Here is a 14,712-nt window from a genome sequence, read left to right on the forward strand (position 1 = left end):
TGCACCTCACAGAACTTAATCTTAGTGTTTTTCCCTAGTTTCTGTTCAAATAAACAAAAGGATTCTAGAAATGGTAAGTATACATCTACAAACTTTTCCAATATGTTTAAGAGCTACTTCCAATTCTACTTCTAACATACAAAACGTATCTGTTTTAAGAGCAGTCAACATACTGAAAAGGTGAAAGGAAAACCCTCATATTTAAGAGAGAAAGAAAAAAAATTCAGTAAACAATTTGTATTTTACAGAAATGAAGGGAACAACTATTTACAGATTAGGGACATGCATGTTTCAAAGTTGGAGGCTAATTTGTCATTTTATACAGGAGTATATTTCCTAGACATCAGTGTAAAGCTAAAGCAGTAACTGTAATAATAAGCTTGCTTTGCTAGCCATATTTAGGCAAGCCTCTTCAAATACAACTCAGAGTTTTGCTACATTTCTTCCATTCCCAAAATATTTTTCCCCTTGCTGTAAAGGCCAACTTTATGTGTAGAAACACATGCATGAGAACAGTATATTCATTGAGCTTATACAATTTTCTGTTTACTCTGAGGTTGACAAACATAGGCGAAAACATTAGTAAACAAGACCAAGGTTTGATTTAGAAAAGGTTTTTAGAAATCAGATGAGAAACAGAATCTTATAATTGCCACAGTGTGCGATCTATAAGTAACACTTCAAAAGCACTCAAGTGTTTGCACTAGTTCCAGCTGTTTGCACTAAAAATAATTAGCTATTAAGTCTGTAAAGCTTATGTAAACCAACAAATAAAAAAGGAAATCAGGGCTTCCCTGGTGGCGTAGTGGTTGAGAGTCTGCCTGCGGATGCAGGGGACATGGGTTCGTGCCCCGGTCCAGGAAGATCCCACATGCCGCGGAGCGGCTGGGCCCGTGAGCCATGGCTGCTGAGCCTGTGCGTCCGGAGCCTGTGCTCCGCAACGGGAGAGGCCACAACAGTGAGAGGCCCGCGTACCGCAAAAAAAAAAAAAAAAAAAAAAGGAAATCAAATAGCCTCAGAACAACGGTGTTAGTTTAGTAGTTTGAAGTTGCAGAGCCGTTCTTGCCTTTATTAGGCCAAATGATCACTAGTTCTCCTTGCTTTCTTCTTCTCTTTTCCTGTAAGCTTTATTTAACAACTGGATTTCCTCCTGGTAGCCATCCCTCTCTTGGCTCTGCCTTTTACTGTTCTGCCTGTGTGCTTCAACAGTGTCTGGAATGGAGATGTTGATATCACCATCAGGATTACTTGTGGGTAAAAAGAGAGAATATGAGGCTGTTTCCCCTAAATCACACGAAACAAATCTGTTTTCTTTCCGTGAGTAGCGTAGGGAAGGAGATCTGACCTGTGTGGAGGACTGGCTGATGTTGCTAATAATTGACACCGTGTCCAAGGCCTCTTCATTATCACAAATTTCAAGAACCTCCAAGTGTATTTTCACGCTGGTGTCCGCAAATGTGGAGGGAGAATCTTCTGAGTTTGGTTCATGGCCAACACTTTTGGATCGATAGACTTCTATTTTCTTAGAGGCTGGGGTTATTTTTTGTCCTTCTGTGCTCACCTCATAGGTAGAAAGAGAGAGGGTTTTCCCGGTTGGGGCTTGGAGAGACACGGTCCCCTGAAATGCACACAGGGGAATGGCCAGGGCACCACCGGAACGCTGGGGACAAAAACAAAATGGTTATTATTGAAAACTGGTGTCTGAGATTGGACCATTTAGTAATTCATTTTATTCATCAAAATGGTAACGTTTTTCTATTTCAAACCCAATTCCATAGAAACCTTTTACAGATATGGGACTGAAATTCTGTCATCAAAGCTCTGTAGCTTAGTTTCTCCTAGGTCAAATACTACATCTAAATGAGGGCAGTCAGAAACCTATCTTTGATGATAAAGAGACATATTTCCACAGTTTAAGGCACAATTTCTGTACTGTGGCCAGCAGGGAATGGGCAGAATATGGGCATAAAATCGAATTCATATTTACACTCTGGAATTGCTTTATATTTTTGTAACATGTTCAGTTACATTAAAAAGCTTTCATATAGTTGAAAGAAATGCAGAATGTGTTATCAAAATGCACTTTTTTTTCCTGTTTAGTATGCCAGAGAGAGTGACACCTGTGAAACTGTGGTTCAAATGAAATACAAAGAATATTTCGACTGTAGGTTTGAGCACACAGAAGAGGAACCAAATGTCACCAGAACTGTGTGGTACGGTGTGCTTACTTTTCCACAGAGCAATCACAGTCACTAAAGTAAACCCAGTAATAGAGAATGCCCTCACATCCCTGCAAAACTTTTATATTATATTTAGAAGTATTAAAATTTTGTTTTTAAATTGTACTCACCACTGAGAACTGCTTAAGAAATGAAGACTAATTCTTATGATAATCTGTGCTTTATATTGTTGATCCATACCTTCATACTTTCAGGTGACTCTTTTTGATTACATGTTAGTTTCAGAAGAAGGCAGTAATATGCCAACCTTAGAGCAGTGGTGCTAAAAGCTAGATCCCCAGACCAGCATTATCTGCATCACCTGGTAACTTATAAGAAATGCGGGGTTTCCCTGGTGGCGCAGTGGTTGAGAGTCCGCCTGCTGATGCAGGGGACACGGGTTCATGCCCCGGTCTGGGAAGATCCCACATGCCGCGGAGCAGCTAGGCCCGTGAGCCATGGCTGCTGAGCCTGCGCGTCCGGAGCCTGTGCTCCGCAACGGGAGAGGCCACAACAGTGAGAGGCCCACGTACCGCAAAAAAAAAAAAAAAAAAGAAATGCGATTTTTGAGTCCTACCCCAGGCCTACCGAATTAGAAACGCTAGGGGTGGGGTTCAGCAGCCTGTGTTATAACAAGCCCTCTAGGTGATTCTGTTGTGTGGTGAGATTCAAGATCCATTGCTGTAACTAAAGAAATGCTGTAGCCCAGAAAGAAAAGGTGAGGGGAGGGGTGGTTAACAGACACTTTTTATACGTGTGCCCACCATCTGTAAAGCGTGGAATTACTCACTGGATTGGCTTAAATGTGTCCTTCCACCAGGGGAATGGGCGTGAGGGCTCTTAATGTTTTGCCAATTTAGGATGATCACCCTTCCCAGTTTGCCTGTGACCGTCCCAGTTTTAGCACTGAAATTCCTGCATCCCAGGAAGCCTCTCAGTCCCAGGGAAACCAGGACGGTTGGTCACGCTATTTTCCATGGGCATTTTGTATCTGGACCTAAGAGTAGCTAGACAAAGCCTAGGACCAGGGTCCCACATTAAAGAACAGTTTGTATTCTCATCTACTTAGGGAAATTTTTTTTTTTTTTTTTTTTTTTTTTTTTTTTTTTTGTGGTACGCGGGCCTCTCACTGTTGTGGCCTCTCCCGTTGTGGAGCACAGGCTCCGGACGCGCAGGCTCAGCGGCCATAGCTCACGGGCCCAGCCGCTCCGCGGCATGTGGGATCTTCCCGGACCGGGTCACAAACCCGTGTCCCCTGCATCGGCAGGTGGACTCTCAACCACTGCGCCACCAGGGAAGCCCTACTTAGGGAAATTTTAAGGGAGGATACATCATGAGCTTCGTTCAGGTGGCTTCATGCCACACCCACTGAATTTCGGGACCAAGAAAAATATAGTCTAGGATGTGTGAGACATTGCACTAGTCTTTCCCAGTTATTCTCTATGGAGTAGGCTTCAATTCTGTTTATCCATAAAGGGACCTGGGGACCTACATTTAGGGCCTTGCACCCTAAAGGGCCATAAACTTTGAAAACTTACAGCATAAATATCAGTTTGCCCTTCTGCTGAGGCAGAACTTGACCAACTTCACTTCTGTGAAGTTGACTGAAGCAAAAGAGACAGAGGGAAAATACTTAATTTCATTACCATACGAGAGCATTGCTTGAGTGCTTTTGGTAAAGGAGGAGTGCCTTCATTTATTTTTTATTCATCATTCATTCAACATTTTCTGAATATTATCTGCAAGTTTCTAAGCTTGCACTGGATGCATTCAAAGACCTCACAGATGGTTGGGTGGGAAAGACAGGTAAGAAAGTAAAAATTTCATCTCTAACTATAGTAATAGAGCTAGGAACCAAGCTCAAAGGTGTTCAAGGAATGACCACCTCTGATAGAGAGATTTCATGTAGGGGTGGCATTTGAAATTGATCTTAAGAATCAAGAACAGATCAACAGTTTTAAAGCCTTGCTTTCTGAGTAATAAATCATGAGTTTAAGGACGAACCTAAAAACTTTCCATCCTGAGAAAAAGTCAGAAACTTCTGTTTCTTTTTTAAAACAAAATTTACCAAGACATTATTTAATCAGAAAATTTGACTGTAATTTAATAATGTGAATTTTAAGTACAGCCTTCTTTATTCTGAGAGCTAGTTAACCTGAAAGCTGACCTCCTTACATTATACTTTATTGCAAGGAGAAAAAACATCCCTAATCAGTACTTTAAAAATTGTTCCTAAGTTTTTCTCTTTGGCATGGTATGCTATATAAACAAAGCCCTATGGAGTATGCTAGTTTAAAAAAGATGAGATGAGAAAACTAAGTTATCAGCATCCAGCAGTATTGGCATTTTTTTTTTTTTTTTTTTTTTGCGGTACACGGACCTCTCACTGTTGTGGCCTCTCCCGTTGTGGAGCACAGGCTCCGGACGCTCACGCTCAGCGTCCATGGCTCACGGGCCCAGCCTCTCCGTGGCATGTGGGATCTTCCTGGACCAGGGCACGAACCCGTATTCCCTACATCGGCAGGTGGACTCTCAACCACTGCGCCACCAGGGAAGCCCTTGGCATATTTTTTTAAAAGAACTTTCACTGTAGGATCAACAGCATAACCATATTTTTATATGTACCAACTTGCATCACTGATGAGCAGTTAATATAAAAGCAAAAGCAAATGTGATTTCTTTTGCATCTGATTTTATACATCCAAATATTGCAGATTTCAATAGCTCCCCCATGCTAACCTCATCTTCAAATGAAAAAACAAGCTTTACTGAGTTATCAAATGACGGCTCATTAAAATCGGCAACTGAGAGCTGCATAGTGCCAGAGCTTAGCTAAGTATGAAGTCTGATTATTCTGAAATAGCACACAGAGTGCTGAGTTATCAAAATTATTTTGTGAAACATTCAAAAGACTATGATTGAGAGTCATAGAAGTAAAAACACAGAGACAGATTATATAGAAATAGATCTGAGCACACTTTATACTCTTAATTCAAAATTGGAAGGTTAGTTTTAGGAAAATGGTACTGTCATTTTAAGCTAATTCAGTTATTTTAATTTTACTGGTTATGAAAGTATTTAATGTATAAGTTGTTTTGGTTTTAGATTTGTATAAGAAGTACAAGCGTAAGGTGTTTACAACAAATTTTGTTTGTATGTCTTTAAGCAAAATCATAAAATTTGATTTGACAATGAGGTTTATATAATTTTTTCTCTTTTCTCTTGTCTATTATTTAAGTTAGAGAAACATTGCTCTGGGTGAGGGAAAATGGAGCTTGAACTAACGGAGCAGTAATAGAGATTTAGGGAGGGAGCTGACAGAATTTGAGTAAAATCAACAGGATTTTCCACCTCTTTCAGGATATGGAAGGAGGACTAAAATGGAGAGAGATTAGAAGCTAGGAGAACAGACGAATTGAACCACTGTTATATACTAGGACTTGATTAGCTGGTAGATCTATAGCAGTGGAATGAAGAGGCTCTCGTATCTTAAGAGCCCATAGAATGCAGAAATACTGAAGCTTATAAACAATTGCATTTCCCTGTGATTTGTGCTACAATAGACCCAGGCTGGAGTATTGTGAGAATATGGAATAAAAGCACCTAACCTAAGTGGAGTGAGGGAAAAGGAGGCCTGAAAAATAAAGTTGGAAATAAATAGGAGACAAAAGAAACAATGTTTCCACATGGGAAAACTCTATATTGTAAATATGGCAATTTCTTTTACTTTATTGGTTTAATACAATTTTAATAAAAATTCCAATGGAATACCAATGGAATTTTATTTTAGAACTTGGAAAGTTTCTTCTAAAATTTACTTGCAAGAGTAAATGCTTATGGATAACCAAGAAATGAGGAAACAGACTAATGAGGTGACTTTGCAAATATAATATGAAGCTATGTAATTAAGACAGGGTGTTAATGGCAAGATTTGATCAATCAAGCAGAGTCAAGAAACCAGACATAGTATATCATGAAGATAGCATTTCAAAATAAGGATTCACGTGAGCTTTTACATATTATTGGCTATTCATTACAAAATTAAGTTAGACCACTTTTCATGTTATATGCAAAAATGATTTCTTGAGTCTTAATAATTCTTTTAAAATCCTGAGTGAAGAAGACCTTTCCAAATCAGGAATGAAAATCAGAAATGACAAAGTACAAGATGGACAGATTTGATTGCAGAAAAATTAAAAATATCTGTATAGAAATATATGCTGAAAGCAATGGTAAAACACAAATGGCAGCCTGGGAGACAATATTTGTAGTGTACATAAAACAAAGTTTAATAGCCATAATATGGAGACTTCCTCCAAAATCAATAAGATAAACATCCCAGTAGGAAAGTGGAAATAGGAAGTGAGCAAAGCAATTAAAGGAAGAAATGTAAATGGAGAATAAACATATGAAAAGATATGCAATTTCACTGATAATCAAAAAAAGGTGTAAGTAAAAACACTTGATCATTTTTAGCATCTCAGATTGCCCTCCATCAAAAAAAATAAAAAACTAAGAAAAAGAAAAAAAAAAGATGCCATCTTTCAAGTGTACTTTGATTGTATTTGACTATAAAATAAAAACTACATATACTTACCAGCAATCCTATTTCTGTGAGTCAATTCCACCACCAGATATTCAACCCATAGTAATGTCTATTTCAGTACTATTGTAAAGTAGAAATACCCTAAATGTCCATCATTCAGAAAATAGTTGAATGAATTATCATACAGTAATATACTGGAAAACTATCTTGAAAGAATGAGGTGAAACTATGAGTTGTGCCTGGGTAAAATAATTTCAATACATTTTAAGTTACAAAAGCAAATTACAAAGTAATATGTATGGTATAATCTAGTTTTCTTGCAGAAAAACACCCAGAAAAACACCAGAAATCAACCCAGAAAATTACACATGTATAGGAATAAAAAATACACAGACACAAGCACACCTGTATACTATAGTCATAGAAAAGGTTTGAAAGGCTACATACCAAACAATTCTTTTCTCTGTAAGTGGATGGGAGGGAGGATTTTTTTTTTTTTAATTTTTGGCTGCATTGGGTTCTCGTTGCCGCACGCAGGCTTTCTTTTAGTTGCGGCGAGTGGGGGCTACTCTTCATTGCGGTGCGCGGGCTCTAGGCACACAGGCTTCAGTGGTTGTGGCGCATGGGCTCAGTAGTTGTGGCATGCGGGCTTAGTTGCTCCGCGGCACGTGGGATCTTCCCGGACCAGGGCTCGAACCCGTGTCCTCTGCATTGGCAGGCAGATTCTTAACCACTGTGCCACCAGGGAAGCCCTGGAGGGAGGATTTTGAGTTTTATTTTTAAATTATTTGATGATTTTGCTCATGGAAGTTGATTAGGTAGTAGAAGAGGCAGAAAGTGGAAAATATCATTAGAAAGAAATCTAGACTACAAGGGTAGGATGATGCCTATGATAGTAATCAGCCTCAGGGTTCAATTAGGTAGTCAGATTGGGGTTTGTGCTGCTTTGGGGGCTTGTGCTACATTTGGGGTTTGTGTTGCATATGGGGTTTACGCTAGTTTTAGGTCAGGAGAGAGGAGACAAGCTGGATGAAGGGTACTGTCTCAAAATTTTGCCTTAACAGTTTGGTTGGTTAGAATGAGAGTCCCCATTGGGGTACAGCTTATTTTCCATTCACATTTTAAAAGTGTAGACAATGGCACTTACAACAAGAAAAATAAAATTTTTTAATTATTAGAAAGGAAAAGGATCCTCTGATCCTCGGCAGGCACAAATTTATAGCACTCTCAAAGTGGCTAGGGTCTGTAATGAGTCAGATTCTCCTCACTAATTTTACTGGAAAAACTACTATAAACATTTGAGTCCAACAAGATGTCAATGTAAACACTGAGTTCAAATAAACAAAGAATTCCACTTCAGGAAAAAAAAAAAAAAGAAATACTATAGATCTTGAGTCACAAACTACAGTTCAGCCCACAGGTTTACAAACCATTCTAAAAGTTCAAAAACAATTTCAAAAAGGGAAAAATAAAAAGCAATAAAATCCTAAGAGAAAATTAATTGTAAGAAGGAGATAATACAAAAGACTGTTAATATTTGGTTTAATTTATCTTGATTTTTGTACTGGGTTGAATAGCATCCCCTCCAAAATTCATATCCACCCATGACCTGTGAATATGACCTTATTTGGAAATAACATCTTTGCAGATGTACTCAAATTAGGATGAAGTCATACTGGATTAGAGTGAGCCTTAATCCCAATAACTGGTGTTCTTTTAAGAAAAAAGAAATTTGGACATAGACTCACATAGGGAAGATGGACATGTGAAGAAGAAGACAGCATTTGGAGTCATGCTGTCATGAACCAAGATAGAATCCTCCTCTAGAGCCTCAGAGGAACATGGCCCTGCTGACACCTTGATTTCGGATTTCTGGCCTCCAGAAATGTGCGTCAATAGATTTCTGTTGTTTAAGATATCCAACTTGTTACAGCTGCCCTAGGAAACTAATACAATGTTTTAGGAAAAGAGGCACAAAAATACATATGCATATACACGTTTTACAAAGCCCTACAACTGCCTATTTTCCTGTGGAGACTGGAACTATGTGGCATTTCTGTCAAATCCACATAGAATGTAATCTCCTCAAAGGAAGGGAACATTTCCTTGTTGATCTTTATTTTTTCTGCTACTGCTATCTCTTAAGAGTGGCTGGCATATCATAGCCCCTCAAAAAATATTTGTTGAGTGAATAAATGTGTGCAGGAATGAATGAATCTGCAGCATTGACTTTGTAGTGTTTTTAGATTCCATATCTTAACTTTTTTTTTTGAAGTATAGTTGATTTACAATGTTGTGTTAATTTCTGCTGTACAGCAGAGTGATTCAGTTATACATATATACACATTTTTTAAAAAATTTTTTTCCATTATGGTTTATCAGGATATTGAATAAAGTTCCCTGTGCTATACAATAGGACCTTATTTATCTTAACTTTCTAAAGCACAAAACGTAAGATCAATTTTTAAAAATACAGGTTTCCCTTGCTGTCTGAAAGTAGAGTGTTCGGGTGAAAATTTACATAAGCTAAAATGGCGTAAAGTGAAGAAGCAATTACCCTAGGACACATCTTGCCAATAGATGCACAAAATTAATTGAGATAAAGCACAGATGCTCATAGACACGGTTCAAAGCTATGGCGGCTTGATGCCGAGATGCTGAGTATATTTTCCAGAGAAGGAGCTGAGTGCTGCGATTCTCGCAGCTCTGGGTGTGCACTGCTTCTATAAAGGCTTGTTGCAAATCAAAAACTGAATGTTATTTTCACTTTTTGCCTTTCTTATTTAAAGCAAAAATCCTCTTTGGATTTCTTTCAGTTAGCGAAAACTGGTTCTAATGTAGGTCTTTCGTAAAAGCAAAGTGGAATAAAAGTGAATTTTCGAAAAGCAGGGGACACCTGTATTATTGTTTAAAATTTATCTATTTTTATTTTAACAGCCCTATATAATACCTGATGAGACTTACAAGTGCATCAGAAGGTCATATTGGAACGTATTCTTTTTTTTGCAGTACGCAGGCCTCTCACTGTTGTGGCCTCTTACTGTTGTGGCCTCTCCCGTTGCGGAGCACAGGCTCCGGACGTGCAGGCTCAGCGGCCATGGCTCACGGGCCCAGCCGCTCCACGGCATGTGGGCTCTTCCCGGACCGGGGCACGAACCCGTGTCCCCTGCATTGGCAGGCGGACTCTCAACCACTGCGCCACCAGGGAAGCCCGGAACATATTCTTTTTTGAAAATAAAATAGGATATTGAGGGACTGAATTGTATGTGAAAGTTTATTGCATGATAAAAAATGGTAGATTCAGAGAACATAAAACTACTCATTTCGTAGTCTCTGCTTTCTTTCCATTTAAAAGCCTATGAATTAGCATATGCTGTCAGGAATAGTGCCAATCCATTATTGCTGTATTCCTGAGTGTAGGTGGCTGGGAGCTTTTTTATTTGAAAATGAAAAGCGGTTTTCAAAACCTCAGAAATGCTTCAGAAGGAGAGATCATGCCATGTAAACACATTAGCACAAATAATCTGCTGTGATAATTGATTCAGACTAACTGACCTTGAGCATAATGAACTTTTTGTTTCTTCACTATAAGCCTCTAAGTGAAATCAGGGTGAAATTATAATATAAAAGAGTTGCTCCAAAATATCTCTCCTAACAGGTGAAGTTTCTGTTGATTATCTGAATCATTCTATTTATGAAAGATGTATTACAGCATGTAGGATCATAGGACTGACTCACCAGAGACCATTTTATAAAGGGAGAACTGACAACCAGAGAGGTGAAACTACCTGCCCAGGGTCACACAGGTAATAGTAGTAGGACTGGCACCAGGACTCAGGTGTCTTAACTCCCAGCTAAATGCTCTTCCCACTGCACCATGTTGTTACTTTGAAAGAAATCTGCTTTAGCCAGGGATGGTGGATCATGGGTTTTCTATCCAGGAAGCTAGAATTCTATCACTAAGTCATGAATAATCCAAGTCATGACATCCAAACTAAGTCATCCAATCCAAGTTTTTAGCTGTTTTGCTACTTCAAGGCGTAGTGTTAGGGAATAAAACATGAATAACACCTCACTCTTCTAATCCAGCTGGAACCTGCGATGTCATGTGGGAACAAGGGAGAAGGGGGATTTATTCACCTTAGGAAGTGAAGGGAGTATTTAGAGAAGGTCTTTAAGAAAAGCATTTCTATACTTGACTGTAAAAATCCATAAAACGTTATAAACAAACATTTTGTAAATAGAATCTATGCTACAGTAAAAGAATTAACACAATTATAAGAAAAAAAAAAAGGAATTCCCTGGTGGTCAAGTGGTTAGGACTCCGTGCTTTCACTGCTGTGGGCCCAGGCTCAATCCCTGGTTGGGGAACTAAGATCCTGCAAGCCACTCAGTGCAGCCAAAAAACCAACCAACCAACCAAACCAAACCAAACAAAACAAAAAACCCCACCACAATTATTTACATGCAATACTGACATATTTGGCACTTACTGAAAATACATGTACAAAACACTTGGCTGAAAAAGAAATTTAAAATTAGAAAACTCAGAGCATTACTATCATGCACTTTGCAAATATCTCACAAGCACTTATGGCACAGCAAGTGAAGAGCACCAGGCTCCCTGGTAATATTTATGTAACTTTAATGTGCTTCCACAAGATGGTTGTAAAACCACCTGAACGTTGTCAAGAATAAAGCCAAATGCCATATTCCAAACTGAAAAAAAGAAAATGGTTTCTAAATAGGGTCCTAAAAGATAACTTCAGTTGGCAGAAAAGTAGGAAAAATGTAATCCAGGATGAGGGAACAGTAAGAACAAATGCAATTGGAATTTGGGGGAAATGACATAGTCGAGGGAAATGAGACTGGAAACAGAGTTTGGGCCCAGGGCCAAGAGCCCTGTCCACCAGGATAACAAGTTCTGATTTTATCCCATAAGCAAGCAGGAACCACCTATTTTTGTTTATCTAAAGGAAGGAAATTAAGATATATGGAAGGTCTACTATGTACAGGCGCTTCATCTTGACACTTTACATGTGAAATCTAATTTAATATAATACTCCATAAGGAAGGTAAAATTATTTTCATTTTATAGATAAATAAATTGAGGTGTGAAGAGGTTAATTAACTTGCTTAGGTTACATAGGAAGTTAAGTTTTGAATTGTGATATATACTCATCTCAGATTCCATATGCTTTCTGCTATGCCTCTTCTGGTCTAACATGATAATTGGGTAGCCTGTGAAATACAGATTGGGGAAGAAGAGTGTGGTGGTAGGGAGACCAATTAGGTAGTTTTAAAAATCATTGTGTACAAAAGAAAAGGGAATCTGAACTTCAGTACTGGTAGTAGAAACACATATGTGGGATGGACTATAGGGGAATTGCATAGGCAAAACTCTTGAGATTGTGGAGGGTCCTGGTGAAATATGGCTATGGAGTCACATATACCTGTCTTTGAACTCTGTCGAGTCACTGTCTTTGTAATCCTTACCTCTCTAAGCCTCAGCTGTTTCATTTGCAAAATATGAAGAATAAATGAGTAAATGAATGTAAAATGATTAGCTGAGTGCCTCACACAAAGTTAAGTGCTCCATAACTATTAGCTACTTTGGGGAGGTAAGAGACAGGAAACCACGATGTTTTTGAGATTCTATTGCTAGTGTCTAGTACTAGTAGTTGAGATAAGGAACTTAGGAGGATGTTGATAATTTAATGCTACTTTAACAGTCTTCATCTCCTAGTCATTTTATAATGATTTAAAATTTTGCCCTGATACTAAAACTAAACAGAGATAATCCAAAAAAGAAAACTACAGAGAGCTATAACTCATTAATATAAATGCAAACATTCTTAACAAATATTAGCAAGTGGCATTAAGCAGTCAATAAAAAGAATTAAACTTCATGATTAAGTGGGGTTTATTCCAAATGCAAGGCTAGTTTCAATATTCCAGAATAGGTTGATGTGACCCACCATATTAATAGGCTAAAGAAGAAAAATCACATGATTATATGAATTGATGCAGAAAAACTATTCGACAAAATTCAACATCCATTCATGATAAAAGAAAAGTAAGATCAAGAGTAAGTTCCTTTCCTTGATAAAGAGCATCTATAAAAACCCTATAGCTAACGTTACACTTAATGGTAAGAGACTTCTTACTCTTAAGAGCAGGGATAAGGCAAGGATGTCAGTTTTTACCACTTCTGCTCAACATAGTGCTGGAAGTTCCAGTCAGTGCAATAAGTCAAGAAAAGGAAGAACTAAAACTGTCAGTACTTAGATTACATTGGTTTAAGCAGAAAACCCCAAGGAATCTACAAAAACTCCTAGAACTAATAAATGAGCTAATCAAGGTTGCCTGCAAGTTAAACATACAAAGTCATTTCTATTTCTATATACTAGCAAATGAATGTATGGATGTGAAAATTGGAAATTACAGTACTATTTACAATTGCTCAAAAAAGTGAAATACATGTTAGTCTAACAAAACCTATGTAGAACTTACATGCTGGAAACTACATGACTCATGAAAGAAATCAAAGAAGTTCTAACTAAAAGGAGAGACATAACACGTACATGGACTGAAAGACTCATTATAGTAAAAATGTCAGTTTTCCCCAAATAGATATATAGATTTAATGCACTTCCCAATAAAATTCCATCAAGATTTTTTCTGCAGATACAGAATGTTTATTCTAAAATGAATATGAAAAGACAAATGAACAGAATTGTGAAGTTATTTTGAAAAAAAAAATGAATATAGTGGGAGTAATCAATCTACCTAACTTCAATATAGCTACAAGAATCAAGACTGTGTTATTGGTGGAGGGATATACACATAGGTCAATGGAATAGAATAGAGAACCCAGAAGTAGTAGACCCACACAAATATACCCAACTGCTTTTTGACAAAGGTGCAAAACCAATTCAATAGGCTTTTTAGCAAATGATGCAGGAGCAATTGACATCCATAGGCAAAAAAATTAACCTAGAACTAAGTTTCATACTTTATTCAAAAATTGACTCAAAATGGATCACAGACTTAAATGTAAGATGTAAAACTATAAAAATTTTAGTAAAAACATAGGTGAAAATCTTTGAGACCTAAGGCTAGACAAAGAGTTCTCTTAGACTTGGTACCAAAAGCATGATTCATAATAGGAAAATTAATAAATTAGACTTCATCAAAATTAAAAACTTTTGCTCTGTGCAAATGCAGATTTTGATTCAGTAGGTCTGTGCTGGTCTGAGATTCTGCACTTAATAAAATTTCTCAGATGATGCTGAGGCTGCTGGTCCATGGACCACACATTAAGTAGCAAAATCTGTAAGGCTCCTTACAGTTCTAAAATTACATGATTTCACAGGTGAATAGATTTTGTTATTTTATAGTGTTAGCAGTTTAGAAAAGTAGAGAGAATTCAGTATCAGTTGACAGAATAATAGAAAGCCCCTCCAAAGCTAATTTATAGCTGAATAGGATGAGAAACAAACTCGTATCTTTTCACATGCCTTTAATATATTCTAATATTTTATTCAAATGACACATATTTCAAATGATGAACCATCCTGATGAAAAATGATCAAGTTTCAGTATGAATCTTCATTTTACATTGATCTTACGACCAAAACATAAGCTTCTGAAATGAATATATCATTGCATTTAAATTGCTCTATTTTTTATTTATGGAAATTAGTATTCTCATATTTTCAATTCATACTGTTGGGCTTTATCTGAGCCCATGAGCACAATCAGCACAGGCTATAAGAAATCCTGTGGGAATTTTTTTTTTTAATTTATTTATTTTTGGCTGTGTTGGGTCTTCATTGCGTGGGCTTTTGCAGTGAGCGGGGGTTACTCTTCATTGCGGTGCACTGGCTTCTCATTGCAGTGGCTTCTCTTGTTGCGGAGCACGGGCTCTAGGCACGTGGGCTTCAG

At 37.8% G+C, this 14,712-nt stretch overlaps 1 protein-coding gene across 1 annotated transcript in view; it reads right to left on the minus strand.

Moving 5' to 3' along the window:
- Positions 1-1,087: 1,087 nt before the first annotated feature.
- GPR149 (G protein-coupled receptor 149) overlaps positions 1,088-14,712 on the minus strand; it is a gene marked incomplete at both ends in the record, with an annotated part of 70,182 nt that continues 56,557 nt past the window's right edge. Inside the window, one exon of the mRNA XM_079705099.1 lies at positions 1,088-1,660. Coding sequence (XP_079561225.1) covers positions 1,088-1,660 — 573 coding nt within the window. The remainder of the gene's footprint in view (positions 1,661-14,712) is intronic.

This window comes from Hyperoodon ampullatus, assembly GCF_949752795.1.
Source record: "Hyperoodon ampullatus genome assembly, chromosome: 5".
Classification (NCBI taxonomy): domain Eukaryota; kingdom Metazoa; phylum Chordata; class Mammalia; order Artiodactyla; family Ziphiidae; genus Hyperoodon; species Hyperoodon ampullatus.